The sequence below is a fragment of the Agelaius phoeniceus genome, chromosome 8 (genome assembly GCF_051311805.1).
Source record: "Agelaius phoeniceus isolate bAgePho1 chromosome 8, bAgePho1.hap1, whole genome shotgun sequence".
NCBI lineage: Eukaryota > Metazoa > Chordata > Aves > Passeriformes > Icteridae > Agelaius > Agelaius phoeniceus.
The window spans coordinates 23,806,587-23,830,130 of record NC_135272.1 but is presented as its reverse complement, the minus strand read 5'-3'; the positions used below and the strand labels follow the sequence as shown (position 1 = coordinate 23,830,130).

Below are 23,544 nucleotides of genomic sequence, written 5' to 3'. Positions count from 1 at the left end.
TTTGTTTTGAGTATTATTTGTTTTCAGTTTTCCACTAATTTTTTTCATTAAAATAGGAATATCCAGGGGAAGAACTCTTGGTAGTTTTTGATCCAAGCTTCCAGTATGGAGAGAACTTTTATTTTGTTGCTTCTGAAGAAGCCAAGGAAAACTTTCTAAAGGTAAAACCCAAGTATACCAGAGCATTGTTCTATCTATAAATATTTCAGAATCTAGTCTCAAACAAAGATGTCAGGAATAGTATTGTTAAGCACCCAGTATTTCTCTAATAGTTAAGCTGATCATGGAAAAGTATGTGTATCACTGTAAAAATATATTTTATTCTGAGAAGGACTAAATTAAGTTTTTGCATTTTACTTCAGAGAGCCAGTATTACCCCCACTGCTACATTTTTATCATAAGCATTCATTTTCTCTGCCAATAATCAGTTTTCTCAGACATAAAAATAACAGAAAATAAACATATAGAGCATTTTCAAAGAAGTATTATACTTATTTTTCATAATATCTATGAATATATTCTTCAAATCATGAAAATGTTCTTGAGTTCTAAATAGCTCCAGATATATAGAACTTGTACACTGCATCATAGGAGAATGTTTATAGAAAGATTATATAATTTTTGAATATGAGTTTGCCATCCAGCATCAGGGAATCAGGAGAAGAAAAAATCAAGAAAAGTAAAATGCAGTTCCAGGCTAGAGGGCCTAATGGAAAAAATCACTATAAATTCTTTTTATATAAAATGATTTGATTTCAAGACAACAGTCTCTCTTTAGTAGTTAAATATTCAATATTATTGGAAAATTCTAATGCACAAATGAACAGGACCTAAGCCAGCCCTGCCCGGAGGCACAGTATTCCCAGACTCACTGCTCGGAGACAAAAGTAAAGTATGTGTGGTTAAGACTGAAACCTGGGTTTCTAGTTAATACTTACATTTCTGTAACAAATTTTTGAAAAAGTACCATTTCTCACTGTTTGCAGTCTTTAGAAGCTGCAGAAGAAAAAGAAGAAACAGAAGAAGAAAACATAGAGGAAACTCCGGAAGTCCGCAAACCTTGGGTTTCCCTTGGCAGCGAAAAGGAAGTTGAAGAAGAATCTGTTATAGAAAGGGATACAAAGGTCAGAATTAACAGATGTTAGTCAATGAAAGAAATATAAACCCCCATGTTTGTTTTAAAAAAGCAACAAGTCAGGAAATTGGAAGCTGCAATCCTAGTTTTTCTTGAGGTCTTTCGAGAAAACTAACAGAGAGAAATAGAGAAATATCTAAACTTTTAACAAAATCTGAAGGTGCTGCAGAAACTTTTATTTTGAACTCTATTCTCTAAGTCTTGCAAATTAGGCATGTATCACCTCCTTGGACATAACTACTTTTTAAGGTTTAAGGTCAGAAGTCCTGATTATCTTTGATCACTGGCAGCTCTGCCACTTTTTGCTCAATTTACCAAGTGGCCAGATGCCAGGGGGAGTCATTGCTCTGTTTCCATGAAGCTCAGGGAAGAGTTCTAGTATATGAATGGCATTTAAGTAGCATGCAACATCTTTAAGTATACACAGGTATTACAAGCTGACTTTACAGAAGGACATATTTGATTAATTACATCTACATTTGATTAATTACATCTACAGATAATATATATATAGAGAGAGAGAGAGAGAGAGAAGATTATATGTCCAAAAACTAGATCCACTCACAGCTGTCACTAATTGGTGATGTGTGGGGCATCTCCAGGTATCTAACTGTCCATGAGGGATTTTTACTTGGTACCTAAGTCCCTCTTCAGGGAAGACTGGCTAAGTTTTGATAGTTCTCAGCAACTGAACCTCTTGCATACACCTAAAAAGATGTCTGATTGCTCTAAAGCTATTTCACAGTCATTCAATTCAATACATGCACAGTCCAAGAATTCCATATTCTGCATTCTGCATTGTTGGCAAGGCCCACTCACAAGTATTTTTAGCTTACTTTCCTTTCCAGGTTTGTGGGAGGTGCTGGGGAAAAGTACCTGGATATGAAACCAAGATAAAGCAATACCTCTCTACTGCCCAAAATCAAGTGCCTACTTCTCTTTGTGGGCAGAAGTCAAGACACATCCTTCTCAACATAAGGAAACTCCTCTGAACTTCCACCAAAAGGGAAGAGCTGAAAATTAGGTCTTGGAAGCTTAATTCAGTATTATATAAGGCTTTCTGTAATCAATTAATTAAATGTGCAGTTTTGATACCGGATGAATTAGAAAATGTAATTCTCTTGTCCTCCTAGCAGTAATCCAAAAATGCTACAACTTCTAGTTTTACAAATACAAACCTGTCTTCTATTACATATGTAGTTTATTTATAAGAGCACTTCAGAATTTCAAAATGCAGAAATATGAATAAACTCAGTGCAGAAATTGTTAAGGGAACTAATTCTACCATTATATGAATGCAGCCATTTTAAAGAATGAACTTTCCAAAAGCTTTCTCTTTTCTAGCCATGGAAATGTATCTTTTCCAGATTAAGTACAAGATCTCACGAGTTCGCAGGCAGTTTGGTGCACCCATTGCATTTACTGACAAGAATGCTGCAGATGACAGAGAGAGCTATGCTGAATGCACAGCCTATGAAGACAATACTTTCAGTATTAAAATGCTTGAAAGGAATGTGGGGGTGCAAATGGTTCCAAAACTAAGAGAAGCTAGTACTCAGACAAAATGGTAGGTATGAGAAAACATTTATCAGCTTATTTATTAAGCTATGCACTGTTTCTTACCTCAGCTAAAATTCTGATGTTACTTAGTTACAAACTGATTAATAGAAAAAAAATGGATGCTCTGTTTGCATCTTTTTTCTTAAATTTTTTTAAAAGTGTCTAGAAAAACTATATGTTTTAATTTTACACATTACATAGGTTTCTGTCTTTGAAATGTTTTCTATACTTACATTCAAATTTATTCCAACTGGGTAGGACTTATCCAAAAAATGCATCCACGCAGTATTATCCAAGGGAGTTGTCAAATGAAGCAAAAGCAGAGAGTCTGTCATCTGAGACGCTGAAAAAATTTCTTACAGCAGTACATTTAAGGTAAAATTATTGCAGCAGTACATTTGAAGACCCCCTGAAATAATACAGAGTACAAGCAAATACTCTTGTCTGAATGGATCATTGGTCTAGTAAATTACCAATTTTATTTTTTGTTTCTACATAATTTTTCCTTTTTTATTATTATAATATTAACAAAAAATAACTTAAAACTTGTTTATATGAGAACAACCATGAAGTCTACGCTATATAGGTATGAATGTTGCTTTAAATAGATATCAGAACTGCTAAAGTTGATAATGATACATATTTTCAAACAAACTGCAAAACTTCCTACTCAAGCAGATGGCTGTGCAGTGAGCAAAGGTGCTGTCCTAGCCCTGATTAGGCCCTTAGCCACGTCCTATTAAGTGGGACAAATCCTACTTAATGACATTTTTTGCACAAAGAATTGGACAATTGCTCTGTGCTTGGTCCACAAAGAACTGAAGCTAAATTCTTGATACAGTAGCTATTTCTGTTTAAACAGAAGATTGTTTCCTTGCAGGGATACAGCACTGAGGAATTAACACTTGATTTTTAAACTAATGTGACCATAATTTTGTGAAAAACAGAAGCTACCTCTTTACAGAAATATTTGTAATTCTACTGTTGAGTAGTCACATCTGGATTACTGAAGTCTTAACTGTTCTTTTCACAAAACAGAGTGGAAATTGCACTGCAGCAAAATGAAATTATGAATGTTTTTTTTGATGACTGGAAGGCCCTAGCAGAAGACCAAGAAGAAGGCAAGGCAGATGTTTATTTTAAAGAATACCAATCATTTACAGATGTGCAGTATCTCAAGAACAGAACCATTAGCTGCGTTCGCTGGCATCCAACCATTTATGGTAATGCAGTTATAATACTGATTTGAGTTTTCAATGATGGGTATTATATGACAGCTATAAAATATGCATCTTTCATAAAATCATCAACTTTTAAATTTAAAAAGAAATCAAAACTGATTTAGTATCCCTGTTTGTATTGCCAATTTGAGGCAAAATGAAAATTGAGACACATTCTTAGTAGAATTCATATAGGCCATGCAAAGTTCTCTACCTTAATGTACAAGTGGAGATTATAGGTAAGAGAAATTTCCCCCCATGAGGCTCATTTAAGCAGGGCTGTGGTGCCAGACTCTTCAGATGGCCCTGCATACTACTGTGCTTGTGCCCATGCCTGGCTCTCACAGCAGCCTCATGCTGGTGAGGAATGTCACAGCCACAGCGGGACACGGCTCTGCCAGTGCCAGAGAGCATCACAAGACACACAAAATATCAACTCCTGCTCCTGCTGTGCCTTACTGCTCTGCACAGACAGACCTAAAGGCACAGTTAAGTTCCTTAAAAATGCCCCAGCTCCCAGCATACTACTAGCCAGCACTGCAGCCTGGGTAAGAAAATGAATTGGGTTACAAAGGTTTGTTTTCATGGTGGGTGGCCAGGACTACATGTCTGTCACATCATTTCAGGCGCACTATTACACCATTGAGGAGCATGAGCGAAAAAAGAGGAATTTTATCCTGATGCATAGGTTCTATGACTCATTTTAAAATAACCTAATGTTAAGTAACGAAAATAGTCTCATCAAAGCTGATCTGAAAAAAAAAGAAATATACATGGTTGGTTTGTTTGGGGTTTCTTTCCTGCTTAGTGGGTTTTTTTCACTGTATTCAGAAGGTATAGATATAAGTAATTTAGGATAATTATCAGTGTGTTGAAACTTGAATCGTCTCTTTTGAGAAAATTTATTCTCTCTTTTGATTAGGGATTATAGCACTGTCAGCAAGAGAGCAGCCTTCGTATGAAGAACAAGTTAACCTTTCTAATAAATCATTGCTACAGTCAGTTATACTTCTCTGGAGTATGTTTGACCCTCTCTGCCTCCAGGTATTTAATCATGACTTTTAAATATGCCAAGTATTTAAATAACATGAGAACAAACAAATGATGTGACGATTTCTCATCTATCTTGTTTTTCTTCTCTCTAGTTGGTGTTGAAGGCTCCTGAAGACATTTGCTGCTTTCAGTTCAGTCCAAGCAATCCAAATCTCATTGCTGGTGGCTGTGTTGATGGACAGGTTTTTCAATCTTTAAAAATAAAATTGCATATTTCTGTATTTTCTTCCGGTATAAAAATAAGGTGAAGAGATGTACTCAACATCCATAGTAACACAGTGACAGACAGAAGACAGATGTCACAGAGTCCTGAAGCTCTCTTATCCTGGACTGAAGCTATGTCTGGTTATTCCATAGCTGAGCCATTACCCTACAATGCTTCTTTGTAGTACTGATAAATAAGTCAAGTCATAAAGACTTGTTTTTAGAGACAAATGTAACCTTTCTTCTGATTTCATCAAGCTGAAGAGAAAATACTTTAAAGACTTCATAAATTCTAGTGCAGAAAGTGAATTTCTTTTGTTTCCCCAAACCTCCATGATTTGAAAAAAAAAAAGTGTATTAACGCACATTGTATTAATACACATATACAAATATAATTTGTAATATACTAATTTATCATTGTAGATTGTATTATGGGATATTTCTAAACACGAAGAAAAGCTGGAAAGTACAAAGCCTGTTGTTGATGAAGTCACTGAGTCTTCAGAGGGTGAGCCAAGAGCAGCAGTGGTGACTGAGGTAACTCTGGGGCTGATGGTTGGATATAATGCACAGGGGTTCCCCAGCAGTGAGCCCTGGCACACAGAACACCAGCTGAATCCTGGGCTGCATCCAAAGCAGTGTGGCCAGCAGGACAAGGGAAGGGATTCTGGCCCATACTCTGCTCTGGTGAGATCCCACCCAGAGCACTGCATCCAGCTCTGGTGCCCCCAACACAAGAAGGACATGGAACTGTTGGAGCGAGTCCAGAGAAGGGCCACACAGTTGATAAGAGCACTGGAGCACCTCCTCTACAAACACAAGCTGAAAAAGTTGGGGCTGTTCAGCCTGGAGAAGAGAAGGCTGCATGAAGGCCTCATAGCAACCTTCCAGTATCTGAAGGGAATCTAGAGGGAAGCCAGAGAAGGACTCTTGGTGTGCAACTGTATTGACAGGACAATGAGTAATGGGTAAAAATTAAAAGAGAGGAAATTTAGGTTAGATATTCAGAATAAATTGTTTGCTTTGTGAGGGCGGTGAGACACTGGGATAGGTTTCTCAGGGAGACTGTGGATGCTCCAACCCTGACAGTGTTCAAAGCCAGGTTGGAAAATGCCTTGAGCAACCTGGTCTAGTGGGAGGTGTCTCTGTCCATGGCTGAGGGCTGGGTCTAGATGGTCTTTAAGGTCCACTCCAACCCCTTAACATTCTATGATTCTATGAAATCAAGATAACAGCTATTAATATGTTAAATGCTTCTGTTGTAAGTATATTGCAGTGTATCTGTATGTCTGTGGAGGAAAAACAGGTTAGGGTATCCTGACTCAAAAGAGGGAATAGATAATCTTTGCAATGAGACACCAGAAAGGAAAGAAAGCTGATGAGTTCATGAAATCAAACCATTATCGCAATTAGCATGGTATAATTTCTACCTGATTAGTACAGCTTAAAATGTTTACTGCATTTTGTGCAACTTATGTTTTAGTGAGTCTGTTCTTCAACGGGCACCAATATACCCTCCACTCTTACCTTACAAAGCCCATCAAATACAGATATTTTTGTTACTGAAAACAATACTGAAAGTATTCTAGATGTTTATGAACAGAGAAAAGGTAGCTTGGAAGATGAGAAAATGGTTTCAATCGAAAAAGACAGTAAGGAGAATAAGCAGAAGAAAGCCCTAAGAGGAGAGGAGACATTAATGATGTCTGCATATCTGTGGAGGCATGTTGGAAATCTTTGTAAAGCTTTATATCCAAAGGCCTCTTTTGATACTTTCCTTCTTTTTTTTTTTCCTCAAATGGTATTGGAATATGATCCCAATATTACCAGATGGAACGTGCCTGGGTTTGTCTGGCCCTTGCTGCTTGACCAAAGGCGGCAGCTGTGGTGTTTCACCTCAGAGACACCTTTGGCTGGCTGGATGTTGCAGCTGGCACTTGGAACAAGTCCAGGCAAGCAGGAACTCAGGTTTACCTCTGGTGGAAAAGCTTTAGGCGAGGTGAAGAGGAAAAGGAGACAGATTCTGCAGTAGGGTTTAATCCAGAGTTTTCTTCCAGGGTCACGGATCTCTGAATCTTGTAACAGCTCCAACAGAATTCCGACCCCATGGTCCCAGGTCTTTTGAAGCCCGGGGAAAGGGGGAGGGGAAGGGGCAGGTGTCCCAGCCAGGTGGGAGGGGGGCAGTCTCAGGGGACAATGACACCCAGACTGGCCAATGACCCCAGGGCTGAGGGGCATCTTTGGAACTGCACCAACCAGACGCCGCCTTGCTGGAACGTTAAGACTGAGGACAGCACTTAGCAAGGGGGCAACGGGGAGGGAAAGGGAGAGGCTGGCACACCTGAAGGACTGGGATAGGTGAAACAGGATATTGCTTCACACCACAACAAAATGGAGGGTATTAGACCCCTAAAAAGTGCTATAAACTGATCTGAAATACATGAAAAAGTGTTAACAGAATGCGAAGTAACCTTTTATTCTTTGATCTACTATTTTATTTTGAAAACACACTAAGATATCTTTTCTTAAAACATTTCTAGCCATCACCTAAGCAAGTCCAGCACAGTAGCACAGAGCCACCTCTAGTGAGAAACTGTGCAGCCTCTTCCACACCATATTGTCATACAAAGCCAGCAACAGATGTACAATGGCTACCATGTAACATTGAGGTGAGTTTAAAAATTCACTTTCCTTCTTATTGCTTTTCTAATCTACTACCTCAGAAATCCTAATGTAAACTCAAGAGAAAATACTAAAGAGTTAATTATTTGTATTCATTATTTCTCACTGCATTTAGTAAACACTAATAATCTGGTGCCTCTTGTTGTGTTCATTGTGCTTTACAACTGTGTTGTGCTCTCAGTCTGATACGAATCTGCTAATACTGGAAAAAATTTCCATAACTTTACAGACAAGCATAATTTAAAATTATAGTAAGCTTTCCATATTTAAAATGCATTGAATTTCTACTATGAGCAACCTAGCCAGTCACTAAGAATTCCAAGCAATAACTTCAATTACCTAAATATCTGGATACCCAAGAATGGCATTATTGTAGTCACCTTACTTTTTCCATTATAGTTTTAAAGCTCCAAAGTGCTTATAGGAACACTGGGTGCTGATTTACTATCAAAGTATTGCAAATGGTGCTAAATTCATTTGAAATGCAAATGTAGTCAAATGCAAAATAATGACAGTGGAAAAGCAGGCCAAAAAGAAGAAAACTGAAATCTTTAAAAGGTTTATGGAAATTATATATCAATAAAGTTTTGAAAAAAAATATAAATTATGACTTCACAGACACTACAGTCCTTAGTGGCATTTCCAGAAAAGTGAGAAAAGGGAGACACATATATCATCAAATGTCAGCTGATCCCTCTGTTCATTATTATTTTATACAGTAATAGTCATGGATACTAACTGGTACCAGATGTAAAGCATGAAGAAAGGGATTGGATAGCAGAACATTGTTGTGGTTTTTGTTGTTTGGGTGGGGTTTTTTTAGTCAAACTTTAGGCTCAGAAGGCTGTTTTTGTGTTCATCTGGGATAACAGATACAGGAGACCCACGCTTAATAAATAACACTGACAAAGGAGTCACTTTGCCAGTATTTAGCAACATTACTGGGACATACTTTTGTTATATAAACATGGAATATGTGTCAGCCTTTGCACAACACAGCAGTTTTTATGGCACAGTTCCTGAAATCAGCAGTTTTATAATTACATATTAATGAAAAAGTATTCAAAGTTATATCCAGAATCTAATTCAGCTTTGCCTGCCTGCATTACTACCCTTGTGATTCCAGATAGACAAACTGATGAATGAAAATTAGAGTAGGCCTAACTTGGCTCAAATAAAATAGCTGAAATTTTGCCACATACTTGATAAGTACAGTTTTTCCCAAAATATGTTTGGTTTTATATACTGGAAGGTAGATTTGATTAGCCTATAATCCCTTTTTACGTCTGACACCTTTCCTTTATTTTCCTGAGTAATTAAAATTAATTTGCTATAAACCAATAACTACTTGGTAAATGATAAATAGTATAAAACCTGCAGAACCCCACAGACAAAAACTAAACTATTACTAATTAACATTTGAGGGCACCACTACAATCCCACAGTGAGGTCTAGCCAAGTGATAATTTAAGATAGATGACCCATGGTGTAAACTTGGCAAAGGCACATATAGGAACACTGGGTGTTCACTCCCACTACACTGAACTGTTGGAGATAAATTTCTCAATTACTGGCTCTTTGGTTAAGCTGCATAAAAGAAGTTACAAACATGGCAAATTAAAGAGGTAAGTATTTATCCTGCCAAGTTAATTTAGAATTTTAGGTGTGTAGCAGGCAAAGCTGGTATCAGTTCACTTGAAGCATATTTGTAAAATACCTTGACTTTATAACTGCAAATTAATGAGCCCTGATTTTCAAACCTTAGCCAAGCAGAAACAGTGACTTAATTTCTAGTAGCCTGTTTTATGTGTTGAAGTCCTTACACATCAGAGTGTGATTTTTGTCTTTCATCATCTTCTTCCCCAGTAATAATGATTACTGTTATTTTCAGGAAAACCAAAAGGGTGGTACTTCTGAAAAAAAAGATGAAAAAAAACTGCAGCTTGTAACCTGCTCCCCTGATTGGTATGTACAATACATACTCTACAAGACATCTTGCAGTTCCCTTTGAAAAGCTTTATGAGGCATAATCCATTATTTAACTGGCACATTTCTGGATTCCTATCAGCATATCCTGAGTGGCTGAAATTCTGTATGCAGAAGACAAGTTGCATTCTTGCCCAGTTAAACCCTTTACAGTAAAGGCATTAAGAGTTTATTAACTGAAAACCCTTGCATATATATGTTTCTATTCTGTGTACCCCCTTCAGAAGAGTGTTGATCACACATGTTAGCCTGGAAAGCCACATCCCCACACTTACAATTGTTTGTGTGACATGCACAAAAAGCTGTTAAAAGATTCCTAGACTTATTTCTACAGAAATACTTTAAACTATAGACAAATTTGGAGACTTAGCTGGCAGAATTACTCTTTGTGAATCTCCTCTTTTGTGGACCAAATACTCATGATAGTTATATTATTATTCTGTGTGAAAGACTAGAAAGTGGGGCAGAAAGCAAAAAATGGAAATAAACATTTATCTTTCATGATGTCAGAAGGCTTAAGGCTTCAAGACTGCATGGGTGGGCTCAATCATATATTTGTTAGTTACATCAAAGGGAGTGTCAGAGAGAGAAAAATGTTATGATGATGCTAAGTTATTTTTCCTAACCAAATAACAGAGAAGACTTTGAAGAATTAAATGAGAAGTAAGATTGCAAATGCAGTTCTTAATAAGTTTGCAGTGTAATGTAAGTAATACACATAGAAGAAATTATTTTAACTACTCACACAGCAGGGTTCCAAATTGAAAGTATTTTGAAGTTAAGAACAGGGAAGTCACTGTAGTGTCATACTTGAAGAGCAACTCCTGTTAGAAAAGGGAAAGAGATATCAGCAATGAGGAAAGTTTCATTGGCTATATCAAACCTGTAGGTGAATGTCCAGAGTAGAACAAAAGGAACAATCAGAGGGCTGAAGATGACAAATATGAGTGGAACCATTTGCCTTGAACATCAGCAAATTAATTGGTACACACAAAAACTGGGACTGAACTTCAATTTGAGTTACTAAATTACCTGCTACAGCCTTCAGGAATTTCACCCAGGCAGTGCCAGTAAGTTCACCCAATAATTGTCCATAAGTAGTATGAATACTACCTAGCTGCTTTGGTATAATTAACTGATGAATGGGTGAAAAAAGAAATATATTTCATCATTTGCAAAAGAAGCAATAATTATCTGGCCTTTGTCTGACTTTCAGTCTCCATGGTTATATAAGGCTTGAAGATAAAAGGTTAAAAAAACCTCAGGCTTTAAAATGTAAGGAAAATTGCATGTAGCTGCAAACCAAAACACTCTAAAATATACATTATACAATTATTTTTCAGCTCAATATTATTTTGGGATATTCCATCCATGGAACGTCGTGAAGAATTTTTATCCGCGAAAATAAAGGAGGAGAGAAGATCTCAGATGCCCCCTGGTGATCCAGACACTGATGAGGATTTAGATCTCTCCTGGAAGCCTCTCATAAAGGTAGTGTCCACAAATACAGAACACAGGGATCAAGCCAAATTGTAGATATGGCCAGAACTCCATAGCAACGTATTTTGCTTCCCAACTCTATCTTTTCAAGCAAATTTTGACTTCCTTGTGATTTTCTTTCTGATTATGAAATTAAATACTTCAACATTTCTTTAAAATTTCAATAAAATGCATTTTGAAAAGCTAATTCATAAGAAACAACATGACTGCTTCTAAAAAACCGCAGTAGGTGCAAAAGTAGTTGTGTAAATACTGTAAGTTCCTGTCAATCTTTTCAGATGCTCTATCTCAATGGATTCCAAATAGTGCAACATGGTCATGATCAGCAGAACCATAATTACTAGCAAACCAACATTCAGTCTCATGAAAACAGTCATAGCAGTTTGTGAAAAAAAAAATGAGGATGAAAACAATGTTAGGTAAGAAAAAGAAGTTATAATTTTAGACGTCCTGATCTGTGCTGCTCAGAATACCTGCAGCTAACAGTTTTTGAACAAACAGTTCAGAAGCAAACAGTTGGGCTTTTTTGCTAGAAACAAAGCAAAATTCTTACAGGAAGAAGGCAACACAAACCCCATTTTTCCATGCTTGTATGTGAGGCAGCAAATACTGTTTGTGCAGTATTACAAACACACTGCAAAGATCTGTTCCATTACAGCAGAAAGTCATTTAGACTTGTACCTCAAAGATGTGACAAAATGGTTTAGCAAATGCACTTCTTCCTGAACAGATCAATCTGCGTGAAAGGGATAACGACACAGAGTATGGTCCCACGAGAATCAGTTTAAGGAAACTGCAGTATCGTTACAAACCCCCAGGTAATATTTTCATTACACCTTACAGAGGAAAGTGTTATTAATAACCTTGTATTTCAGTATATACTTAATAAAAGCTGAGCAACAAAATACTGTATAGCTAAATACATCTGGAGAAAAAGATTTCTTAAGTATAGTGGGATTCAGTGTGTGACCTACATGTACTGACTATGAAGAGAGGTACATCTACATGTAAAAATCCAAACTGAGCAATTCCATATACACAGTAACTCTATCCAGTTTCACTAAAAAGCCTATGCAAATCCCTCACCCAATCTCTTTATCCCTGAAACAATATGTCCTTTTCAGCCATTACAGAAAACTATTTTTAGAAACATAATCCATTCCCTGGAGCAGAGATGTTAGCTCCTGGTTGTGGCAGCTGTGGGTGATGTATAAGGGCAGCTCCCACAGAGATACTGGTGCTGTGTAAAACTGGCACAGAACAGGATGGTGCAGTACCCTGAGCATTGTCTGGGTATAAGAAGCACTGACTTCAGAGTTGCAGCAATAGGGAGACTCCACCAGGAAACAGTAAACCTACAGAACTGCTGATTTGCTTGGCAGTCTTTTTTCACATCTCTTCTTGAAATTCGCCTTATCCACAAACTACCTTTACAAAGGATTTGCTTGGTCTAATAAATTCCAGTGTGTAACAAAAAGATGCCACTGTCATCTCCCAGGGAGGGTAAGACCTCGGAGCACACTAAGAGGACCCATCAAAGAGAGCACATATACAGAGATGAGTGCTTCTTCAAGCAAAAATCTGGAACTGCTAGAGAATATATCCACAGACTTTTTTGTTGGAAATGAAGTAAGTGAAAATAATGTATTACCAGTGAAAATGTTAATCCAAAATATCTGAAAGACTGAAGAGTTAAATAACCGAGTTTTCACAAATGTATGAACTTGCATGTTTTCTTCAGGTATAACTAAAAAGATCTCTCTGAACATGCCACCTTTCACTCCCACTTTATAAATTTTTAATATTAATTATATTATTAATACATTATTAATATTTTTAGCTACATGCTTAAAAATAATAAACCTCCAATATTCAGTAGACTATGAACTCTTAATTCAAGAGCGGAATTAGAAGACATTTCCAAAATATGTTGAGCTTAACCACCTATTAGGAACCAAAGAATATTTCCTTATTCCAGAACACATAAGATTAGTAATTCTTCTAGTGTCTTCCCACCTGTCATGTGAAAACATTTATTCTACAGTTTGCCCCCCAACCTAATTTCCCGTTTGGAAATTCCAAGTATTCATAACCCACTACCTACCCTATGCTACTAAAATTCATGGGTCTTTCCCAGTTCTGAGTTCATATGGAAATGAAAATTAGGCTCCTTTTTGCTTCCAGTCAGCTTTTCCCCAAATATTGGAGCAAAGTATGAACTATCAAAACCAAACACCTAAATCTGCAGGAAGGACTGCTTACATACATCAGGGCAAGTAAAGCTGTTTTGGCAATACATAACTGAAAAATGGTGATGCAAAACTATATTGTGTTTTCAGTCATTGGCTGCAAATTCAGGTTCTCAGTTACTCAGATCATATGTAATGATGGTGGTGCCTTTCCTTGGTCTTAAAAATGGGGAGCCAGACAGGGTAAAGGGATAAGGGGTTTTTACCTCAGTATTTAATAAGGATCATGACTGATACACCACTTTGCCAAGGGTGGGATATGACCCAATGCACACACACAACAGATCTTGTATACAATTTATAGACCTTCCAAATTAGAATATCCTAAATGGGAGGCCTGGATGAATGGCATGAGATTCCCCCATCTGAGGAATTCCCCCCGATGGGCCAAATCTCCAGTTTGCAGGATATGTTTTAGTGAGGACATTGGTTTCCCAGGTTAGTGTAGGGTTTTCCAGCCTCCTACTACAAGAACTTTGGGATGTTTGCTCTCCTGGCCTAACAGAACTCTAGGAATATGCTAAGTTATTAGACTTCAGGAACTACAAGTATGCATGCTAGGAATACTGAGGATACATAAAAGTTATATAAAAAGTATATAAAAGAAAAGGCAAAAAGTCATCTTGGCATCAATGGTTATAATTAAGAAAAGTCCCAGCTTAAAAACAAGTCACTTTGAAATAAGCCACCAAGCTCTAACATTAGCATTTGCTTGATTTTTTTGACATTACAGGATGGAGAAGTTGTTTATTCTGAATGGAAAAAGAAAATTGATACTAATACAGCAAAACCAGTTAGTAAGTTCAAGCTTCTCAATACCTGTTTAAGCCTTTATATATTACTAACTTGAAAATATTTGTGTCGGTAATTTGTCTTTTTAAGGTTCTTACTCATAGCTCTAATAGTCTCTCTCACTGATAATGCCTGGATTTAACAGTACACCCTCAAAAGTGCAAGCACTTTAGCTGGCATGAGAAAATAGTACAAAGATATTGGCACAAGTCATGGAAGTAACTAGATTTGTGGCAAATCCAATTCCTGTACCTTGTGATTAAAAAGAAGAGGCTGATATCTTCCAGGGCTGTGGTAGGTCCTGCACTCTAGTTCCTTGATCCCTAAGGCACTAGTAACAAGCAACTGCCTTTTTCCTCCAATAGGTCAGAAGCACTCCCAGAAATACTCCCTCCACACTGAAACTATCAATACTCTCCAGAAATCTCCATTTTTTAAAGACATCTTTCTAAGCATTGGAGGCCAGAAGTTTGCCATTTGGAAAGAAGGAGTTACAGTAAGTTACTTTAACACAGCTGTAACATTTGTGATAGGTATACAAGACAGGACTACGACAGGCTCAGAGACTGTATTTTCAGAAACATGTAAGTCATGAAGCTTCATATCTTAAAACAGATATAAAAGAAGCTTTCCATCTTCACATCAGAAAATTATTTTAGATAGAGCTTAGTAGACTTGCCTTTTAGAGAAAAAGTGAAGTGACTTTCTTAAATTCCAACCTTGTAAAAAGCATAGCTTACCAACTATTCATTTCTCCTGCTAGAGAAATGCCTGCTGAACAAATCTGAAGTTGTATTTTAGGACAAGGTTATTTCATCACATGAAAACAAAGAAACATGGGGGCTTTTTAAGTGTCTCATGCAGGAACCCAGGTTAGCTGCACCTGACAAAATCTCCAGACCACAGGTTTTAACAGCAGACAGACAGATTACCTGAAGAGACTGGAAGTGAGAGGTTTTTATTTCCCCACAATCCTTTTTATCTGCAGCAGGTAGCAGGAATTTTGCCATTAATTTAATTTTTGTAATGGGACCATTTAAATGGTGAGCATTTCCCAAGACAGAAGCTCTGAAGCAGTGACTCGATAATACTGTTTGATTGTCTGGTTTATCTTTTGTTTTACAAAAAAAAAAATAAGAATGGACCAATCCTTCAGTCAAGCTGCTCTGCAGGAAGATACACTGCAGGACAATGGTCCTTAACAAGACCAGGAGTTTTCTTCATTGGCAGAGACAATGGAAATATAGATATTTGGGACTTACTGAAGAAAACTCATGAGCCATCTCATTTCCAGAACATCTCCAAATCAATCATCACTTTCATCAGCCCCTCCAGTGCCTCAGGTATGTGGATGGTGATTGTGCTTTATTGTGCTACCCTGTTTGCAAAATGGCCCGTGACTCTGAGGGACACAAATCTTATTACAAATGATCTTATATAAGTACATACTTCCACAAATTTAACATTGTACATACAAAAATGGATACTTCAGTTCTAAGTGTACTACTATGGCATAAAGGCAACTGAAAATATTTCATTTTAAAAAAAAGTCTTTTAAAAGAAAAACTTGAAAGGGATTAATAAAATAACAGAGCAAGAAGGTTGTTTCTTTTGCTGCAGTGAAACTAAAGGGACCAGAAAAACTAAAAAGACCAGAAAAAAAAAAAAAGAACTGTCCGTAGCTTGTCTTTGGGTGGAGGTTCACGTTGCTGTTGGAATTTGGATTGTTTATACTTTTTTTGTCAAATATCTTTCAGCAGAGCAGCATTTTCTGGCTGTTTCTGACAATCTTGGAGTTCTGCACATTTTGGAAATCTGTCAAACATTATGTCACCCTCCAAGTGATGAGGTTAGTAAGAATTTTTATTAAATATCTTTGACACTTTATCCTGAAGACTCCAACACAGAAACAAGTCTGCATCTTCAAACAATGGCAATTAATTTGAGATCAGTATAGCCAAATTCTCCAAAGATCAACTGTAGCCAAGCTGACTTTGTAGAGAGCTTAGATAAGAGTCAACTAAAGGAAATCTCAGTGATAGGTGGCAGAATTCCACTGTTCCAACCTGGCTACATGAAAACACAATTAAGAGGCCAGCATTTTTTGTCACATCCATAAAATGACACCTTTCATGCAGTAAAACAATGTTTTAGAGTGCATAGCATTGTATTTATACTGAATTCCTTTTTTCTTTACACCTTCTTGTCCACGTTTGTGTTGATTTTTTTTCCTTATAATTTGGTAATTCAATTTACATGTCTTTGTATCCGGTTCTAGTTCAGTGAAAGCACATTTTGAAAGCTATTATTATTTGAAAGTTATTAACATTCCCACTCATTCACGTTCTTGAAATAAGGAGCATCTGTACCAAAAGGCCACAGAAACAATGCAAGCAGTTTTAATTTCCCTTTTTTTTCTACATAGTTTTCAGTTTTTCTTTTCCTCCACCTCCCAGCCAAAGATCAAGCTAGTGTCTCAGTCCAGCAGTCTTGCCTGCTGCCTAGACTGTTACTCTCACATCACAAAACCATCCTCCCATTCTACTGCAGTGTAATGTTTATGTAGGCACTTAAATAGTTTCTAAATATCCCATAAAGGTTTGCCATGCACAGAGATGCAGTAGGCAGCAATAAAACATCTCGTCAGCAGCTTCATTTTAGTAAAAACAACTTCTCCAAAGCAAGGCAGGAGCTGAGTGATCTGAGGAAACACATTGCTTCTGCACAGATTACCTGTGCTTTGGAACCAAACTCTTTAGGGTGCAGAATTATCAAAGTTATAACCAAAGTTATAACCAACCAATTATCAAAATTATAACCAAAGAACAGTCACTAATATTTAGATTATGTTGATTGTAAACAAAGTATTCACTGAAAAACACTAGGCTGTTGAAGAGACTAATAAAAAAGTAAAGCACAGAATCCCAGATAAAATAAATGCAAAATGTACTACCAAAGTATGGTAGTTTATGGTTTCTTTGTGCCTGAAGTTTGTCACATCTTTGTATTGTTTTGCTGCAAACTACTTGGATAAATAGAGATATTTCTATTTCCAATTTAGATAAAATATGAATACCATTCAGATCATCAGCAAGAGATCTGTGTCTCTGAGCATGTAATGACCCTTGTTTGTCACTGTGTTTACAGCATGCCAAAGTACTTGATTACCTTGAAAGAGAAGTCAAATATCTGAAGTACTGTGAAGAGGAGTTTGAAGAGTATCAAAAGTTTCAAGCCAAAACAGAAATGAAATTGAGCTGGAGACAGAGAGATAGAAAACAGTATGTTATACTTGGAATTAAGAGAATGTTCTATGTTTCTTTTATCTTTAAAATGCACCTGTATTGCTATACAGGATTTTCCATAAAAAATCAGGATGGGCATAATCAGAATTGTTTAGCAGCTCTTTATTTTATATCTATGGTTCTTAAGAATGGAAAAGATGGTCCCAGTTCATGTGGTGCATTTCCTGGTCAAATGAACCCCCCCTGCAAGAGCAATAGAGCCTATGGACATTTAACAACTCTAAATTTGCTTTTCATTTTACACCTTGATTGTTGCTTGGTCAAAGAGTTACATTTTGTCAACTTCCCTATTGCTCCTTCAAGCAAGGATGAATTCCAGCCTTCCCTTCTTTACACACGAATTTTGCTTATCCATTTTTTGGTAAATGGTTTAATACTAAATAACTAAACTGTCATAATAACTAAAGTGCCATTTCTTTGGTTGATTGATGGTGATGTCTATTTTCATATGGTGATGTCTATTTTCATTAATTTGTGACAGCACTGACACAATCCACTGGAAAGCAATGGGGTCACATACAGTTTCAAAGCTTAACAGTGCATTATTGCCTGGTTTGTCTTTTTTCCTTCAGATTATGACTACGGAAAACAAAAGAAGAGATGGAGGATCAAGAAAATGCACATTATACCATGTTTCTAGAGCTGGAGAAGCAGATAGTAATGGATTTAGAAACAAGAAGTACTTTCCTCACTGGATGCTTAGAGCCCATTATCACCTTTAGAACCAGCAAGCTTCTTATTGAAAGACCTCTATTTCAGCAGAACATGTTTAGCTTTGGAAAGAAAGAATCTTGCAGCAAGAGATTATTGTTTCATTAACCTTATCTATTTGTTTGCTCGCAGTGTGGTTAAAGAACAATTGATTTGGACCCAGTTTCGCCACTATTTTTCCTTAATACAGTTATAACAAATATTATCGTTAAATAATAGTTTTCAAAGCTCTGTCAGGACTCTGAACTACTTTTACTTGCTATCATCAGTTTACAAACATATTGTTACTTAATCCTGGCAAGTGCTTACAAATAGAAAACCAAGTCCATTAAAATATATTGTTCTCTCAAATAAGTCAGTATTATTTAGAACAAACAGCTTTTAGTAAGCTCACTGTAGCTGTACATTTCTGTCAAAAGACAATTATCCCTCAGAGAGATCAAATGGTGTTATACAGAAGTTTTAATATTTACCAGTGTAAATAAGTAACAGCTCATGAATATTAATGCCCACTCTCCATGCAGAGAGGACTCTTTGGTAAGTGGTTCTGCTGCTACTTCAATAGCCAGGTCAGACACCATGTAACTGAGCAGAGCCTGCCAGGCAGAAATTAAATCTATCAGAGAAGGACAGATTAAACCCTATACGGGTGAGTTCACTCTTTCCATGACTCGCCAAACTGTTTGAGGGTCACAGACTCCTGTCAAACAAATGTCCATGTGGTCACAGTAGACACTAAAGCACAAAAGACAACTGACACCCAGGGGATTTGCAGAAAGGATCTTCAGCTGACAAGCAATAGCCAGCCCCAGTGCTCTGCTTTGTCACAGTAAAGCACAGCCAAAGAGAAAACAGGATCAAGTGTGAGGCTCCTGCATCCCAAAATAAACACTGCAAATTGGGGTTAGGCAGTGTTAAAGACATGGCCCTTCAGTTTTCTACAGCCAGAATCTCTCTATCATGTACTTTTAGCACTTTGATTGAACTTTGGTCAGATTAAGAGAGGTTTAGAGCCAGTAGATAGGACTTGGTTTGAAAAATGGTCTCTTGTTTGTTACTTTGAAGTTTAAATATTATAGCAATATTCCTTGTCCTCATGTTGAACTAGTTCTAAATTAAAACCAAGGAAAATTCAACAAGCATGTCCCTAGCACCTGCAGCACAGTGTTTGCAGTCAGAGTGCAAACAGGAAGAGAACAGTGCTTCTCTGCTAAATCAATATTTAACTAACAAACAGCCCGCTCTACACAGGTATGTAAACATCATACAGCTGACTAATAAAAAAGCTCACCTATTATCAGGCATGGACTTCATTAGCACACCACCTCAGAGCATCTTCCACAGATTTCTTTTGATTAACAGGGCTGCAAACTACATATAAATCAGTCAATCAGATGGCTATGGCTTATCTGGAAAGCCCAGCCAACCCCCTCCACTGCAGCTCTGTCAGTACTCCCCAGAAGAGGCAGCAGCCTCAATGGGAGCCTTGTTCCCCACCACAGAGGTGCTCTTAAAAGTTTTGATTAAAAAAAAGTCCCAAAAAACAGAGGGATTTCAGATAGCTTTTCCTAACAGCAAGGCCAAAGAGGCAGCAAATCAGGATTCTGCTTTATCAGCTCCCCTCCCTCCCTAGAGCAAAGTAGTTTGGGGAGCTGCAGCAATGCCCCATTGGAAAGGGAGTAATCTTCCTAAGAGCCATTTTCCTCCTCATCTCTGTTCCCAAGCAATACAGGAGACATGAGATTAGACATCCCATCAGGATCCTTTAATCTGTCTAACACAATTCTAGATGTTCAAATACCTGCAGGGTCAGCTTTGCATCCTCTCAGGTCAGGCTGTTGCAGTTTTGCCCTGAAGTAGTTAAAGCACGTTACAGGTCTTCCTGCTTGGTTCTAAGGGACAAGCACAATAAAAACAGTAAATTCATTATGTAGGATGACATTTTAAAGAAAAGGTATCATAGTCACATAACAGTGTAACATCAGTCCCCCTCACATCCCAAATAACCATCTTTCAGCTGATATTAGCTGCAGAATGTGAGACAACAGCTTCCTATATCAAAATGCACTTCCTGTCAAGAATCCCAGTATCCGCATCCTTGGGATGGGGATGAAGGGGAAGGGGTTAAGATCTGACAGTGAAAATACCATGTGTGTCTCTGTTTTATCAGATTTATAGATTTATTCTGTAAAAATTCTACACATCCATTGGGGATGTTTCCCTGTTTTTAGAACGTCTGAATATCTGCAGATCCATTTCTTGTCTGGTGCATAAACAAACATACAGGTTACACTTTTGGGAAAGACAGATGGAAAAACCTGAAGTTTCTGAGCATGTAGGTTCCCAGTGGCTTAAGCCAGCCTGAGGTCATGCCCCCCACTATTCCACACTCCACACCATTCCCACCCACCTCTTGCATGCTCCTGTAATGAGCCCTTTGGGAAGCTAATAGGGGGTAAAGCAAAGGTAGATCAGCCACACAGCACCAGCAGTGTTTGGAATGTGGAAAAACCTATTTAAACAAACAGGAAAGGATTAAAACTCTACAAATGGCCCTAGTCCACTCCTAAATCTGCAGTGTATCATATCCCTCACCCTTGGCAGCAAAGAAAGCACAGACCTACCTTTGCATTTCTGCTTTTCCCTGGGGACTACAAACTACAATTCTTGCTTGTGACCCAGCCCTGCACTGGCCATCAGTGGCTTGTGCTTGGGTAAAACCATTAGTTTGTGATTTTGGTGCAAGCCCTGGAGCTGCCTCTGTAAAAGCACCCACACCCATTTTCTTTACCTGTTTACCTGGAAGGAGAGGTCACACCTGAAGGAAGTCCACGGACATACTAAGGACAATTTGCTCTCTGAACTCCACTGCAGGCTCTCCCTCTGCTGTTAACTCTTCCAGTCCCTGGTGAACAGGAGCTGCTCCTGGTGCCAAAGGAGTCTCACCCAGCAGACCACATCACGGGTCAGCACAGCAAAGGAGGCTGCTGGCTGTGGCCACAGGGCTTGCAGGAGCTCTGCCCTGCATCCACACACAGCCAGAGGCTGCCCTTTTGTGTAAGAAACTTAATTACTGCTTTGGTAGAAGCAGGTTGTTTTAATCTCCCAATTTAGTGTTCCTAGATTAAGGTAATTCCCAGTAATCCTGTTCCTTAAGAATCTGTAACAATCACAAAAAGAATGCAGCTTGACCAGATTCTATAACTCACTATATAACAGTCTCTATAAGAATATATATAAGGGATAACATAACAAAATACCACTTGGGAAATATCTCATTAAAGGAGGATTTCTAAGATAGAAGATGTGTTTTACAAGTTGTTATAACTAAATTACCAGGAAATGTTTCAGTAATACAGTATATTGATGTTTTTTAATTACCTCATGATATTAACATGAATACAATTTATGAAGTCACTAATTTCCACTGTGGTAATATTAAAATACTGAGAGTTACAGAGCCCTCCTGGAGGAAAAGCTTACATTCATTCAAGAGGTGACCACTTACCTCATCTGGATTATTACAGGCAATGAAAGATTAATAAATAAATTTAAATGCAAACATCTTTCAAAGAGTGCTAATGGAGTAGTGGTTTGTTTTTAATTACCTAACTCAAACATTGGGTCAATCTGGACATGACAACAGAACAAAACATCTGAAAAGCTAAATGTCTTTATATAATTAATTCATGTGTCAGCCAGTGCAAATGGATGACATCAGTTTGGACAGGTTTAAATAATCACAAGCTAGGCACGGACAGATTTTGTTCTTAATTCAAATTTTATTTAGAATTTAAATTTATAGTTTAAAAAGTATGCACATTCTGTAGGTATAAAAGTTTAAAAAAATACATCGATTTATTGATAAATGCTTCAGGTTAAATTTACATTTTCATTCATATCATTATATTGCAATAATTGTTTTGCATCTTTTAATACTTATAAAAATAAATTAGTGAGATTGAATAACCCATTGGAACCATGCTAAAATAATTCCTTAGAAAAGAGGGGTGAAGTTTGCCATAGCAATTCTTAATTCCTTGCTACTGTAAATAAATAACTCTTCAATTAAGCAGTATAAGGAAGTACAGGTTAGCAGAAAAGCACTTACCCAACACGGTGAATGGAAAGCCATGGTGGGATGTCAAAAATCGTACCAAAAAGATGTAGAATTAATTTCTACCCTGCCACCTGGCAGCAACTGACCTCTGAAAACACCAAAACCTTCTCAGCCCCACCTGCCCAAATCCCCCCTTCCTTGGGGGTGTGTATATGACCTGTAGAGGACAAGGAATGACTCTGTATGTCCTTTTGGTTAGAAGGACTATCGAAACACCTGTATACAATTTGGTGACTATTTTTACCTGAATCAAGAATGTGTTTCCTTAACAGGAAATGTTTAATGGCTCATCATAAATGACTAGAGATAAAAGAGGCTCTGAGCAGATGGTGATAGCTGAATCTAATAAGGTCACAGTGAACTGCAATCCCACCCAAACTCCCCAGGAGTAATATCATTCCACCCATTCAACCTCATGTGACAACTCTGGCTTCCATTTCTGGGAGAGTAATTTAAAAAGGAAAAAAAAAAAAAAGTAACTGGCTTTGTGCTGAATTTATATCTTGTATCTCCAGAGCCACAACCCTTTAGAGAGGGCTCAAATGCATCTAACTACCAGCAGCAGCCAAGAGTACCACAAGAATACATGAAATTCTGGAAAGAAAAAAACGTACCAAAACATCAAAAACAAAGCAAGATGTTATAAAGGAAAAACAAAAAAATATTTTTTGAAAAGTAAATACCTTCCAGACCTTCTTTATATGTGAAAAAACCAATGGAGGAAGAAACAAACAATGAAGAAAAAAAAACCAAACAGAGAAAGGGTGGTATGTGTATGTGTGTGTGAGAGTTAATAGTCAACACCTGCAAACGGCTGTTCCTGCACTACACAAGGTCATTTACATTAATCATTCACCCTACCTTCTCTCTGGCCATGTCTCTGTGCATACATCAAATGCTGTGTTACCCAAAGGGTAACCTTGTCCTGGCATCACTGAACATTCTTCCTGGAAATGGGAACATTTCATAATTCTGAGACCTTTCCTTTACAAAGATGGCTACAGACACATGCACATTTATACATAGA

The 23,544-nt window shown here is 37.5% G+C and overlaps 1 protein-coding gene across 4 annotated transcripts in view; it reads left to right on the top strand.

Moving 5' to 3' along the window:
- The window catches only part of DNAI3 (dynein axonemal intermediate chain 3), a 28,572-nt gene extending 10,181 nt beyond the window's left edge, over nt 1–18,391 (top strand). For 3 of the 4 annotated variants that reach the window (XM_077182286.1, XM_077182287.1, XM_077182284.1), the window contains 19 exons: nt 57–161; nt 987–1,124; nt 2,503–2,702; nt 2,954–3,070; nt 3,734–3,918; nt 4,838–4,959; nt 5,061–5,150; nt 5,596–5,709; nt 7,713–7,841; nt 9,746–9,819; nt 11,184–11,331; nt 12,071–12,158; nt 12,839–12,969; nt 14,323–14,386; nt 14,747–14,877; nt 15,520–15,724; nt 16,139–16,230; nt 17,529–17,662; nt 18,259–18,391. In XM_077182286.1, the coding sequence (XP_077038401.1) occupies nt 57–161; nt 987–1,124; nt 2,503–2,702; nt 2,954–3,070; nt 3,734–3,918; nt 4,838–4,959; nt 5,061–5,150; nt 5,596–5,709; nt 7,713–7,841; nt 9,746–9,819; nt 11,184–11,331; nt 12,071–12,158; nt 12,839–12,969; nt 14,323–14,386; nt 14,747–14,877; nt 15,520–15,724; nt 16,139–16,230; nt 17,529–17,662; nt 18,259–18,265 (2,274 nt within the window). In that variant the 3' untranslated portion in view covers nt 18,266–18,391. The remainder of the gene's footprint in view (nt 1–56; nt 162–986; nt 1,125–2,502; nt 2,703–2,953; nt 3,071–3,733; nt 3,919–4,837; nt 4,960–5,060; nt 5,151–5,595; nt 5,710–7,712; nt 7,842–9,745; nt 9,820–11,183; nt 11,332–12,070; nt 12,159–12,838; nt 12,970–14,322; nt 14,387–14,746; nt 14,878–15,519; nt 15,725–16,138; nt 16,231–17,528; nt 17,663–18,258) is intronic. The other variant, XM_077182285.1, reaches the window with a different exon arrangement.
- The last annotated feature ends 5,153 nt before the right edge of the window (nt 18,392–23,544 follow it).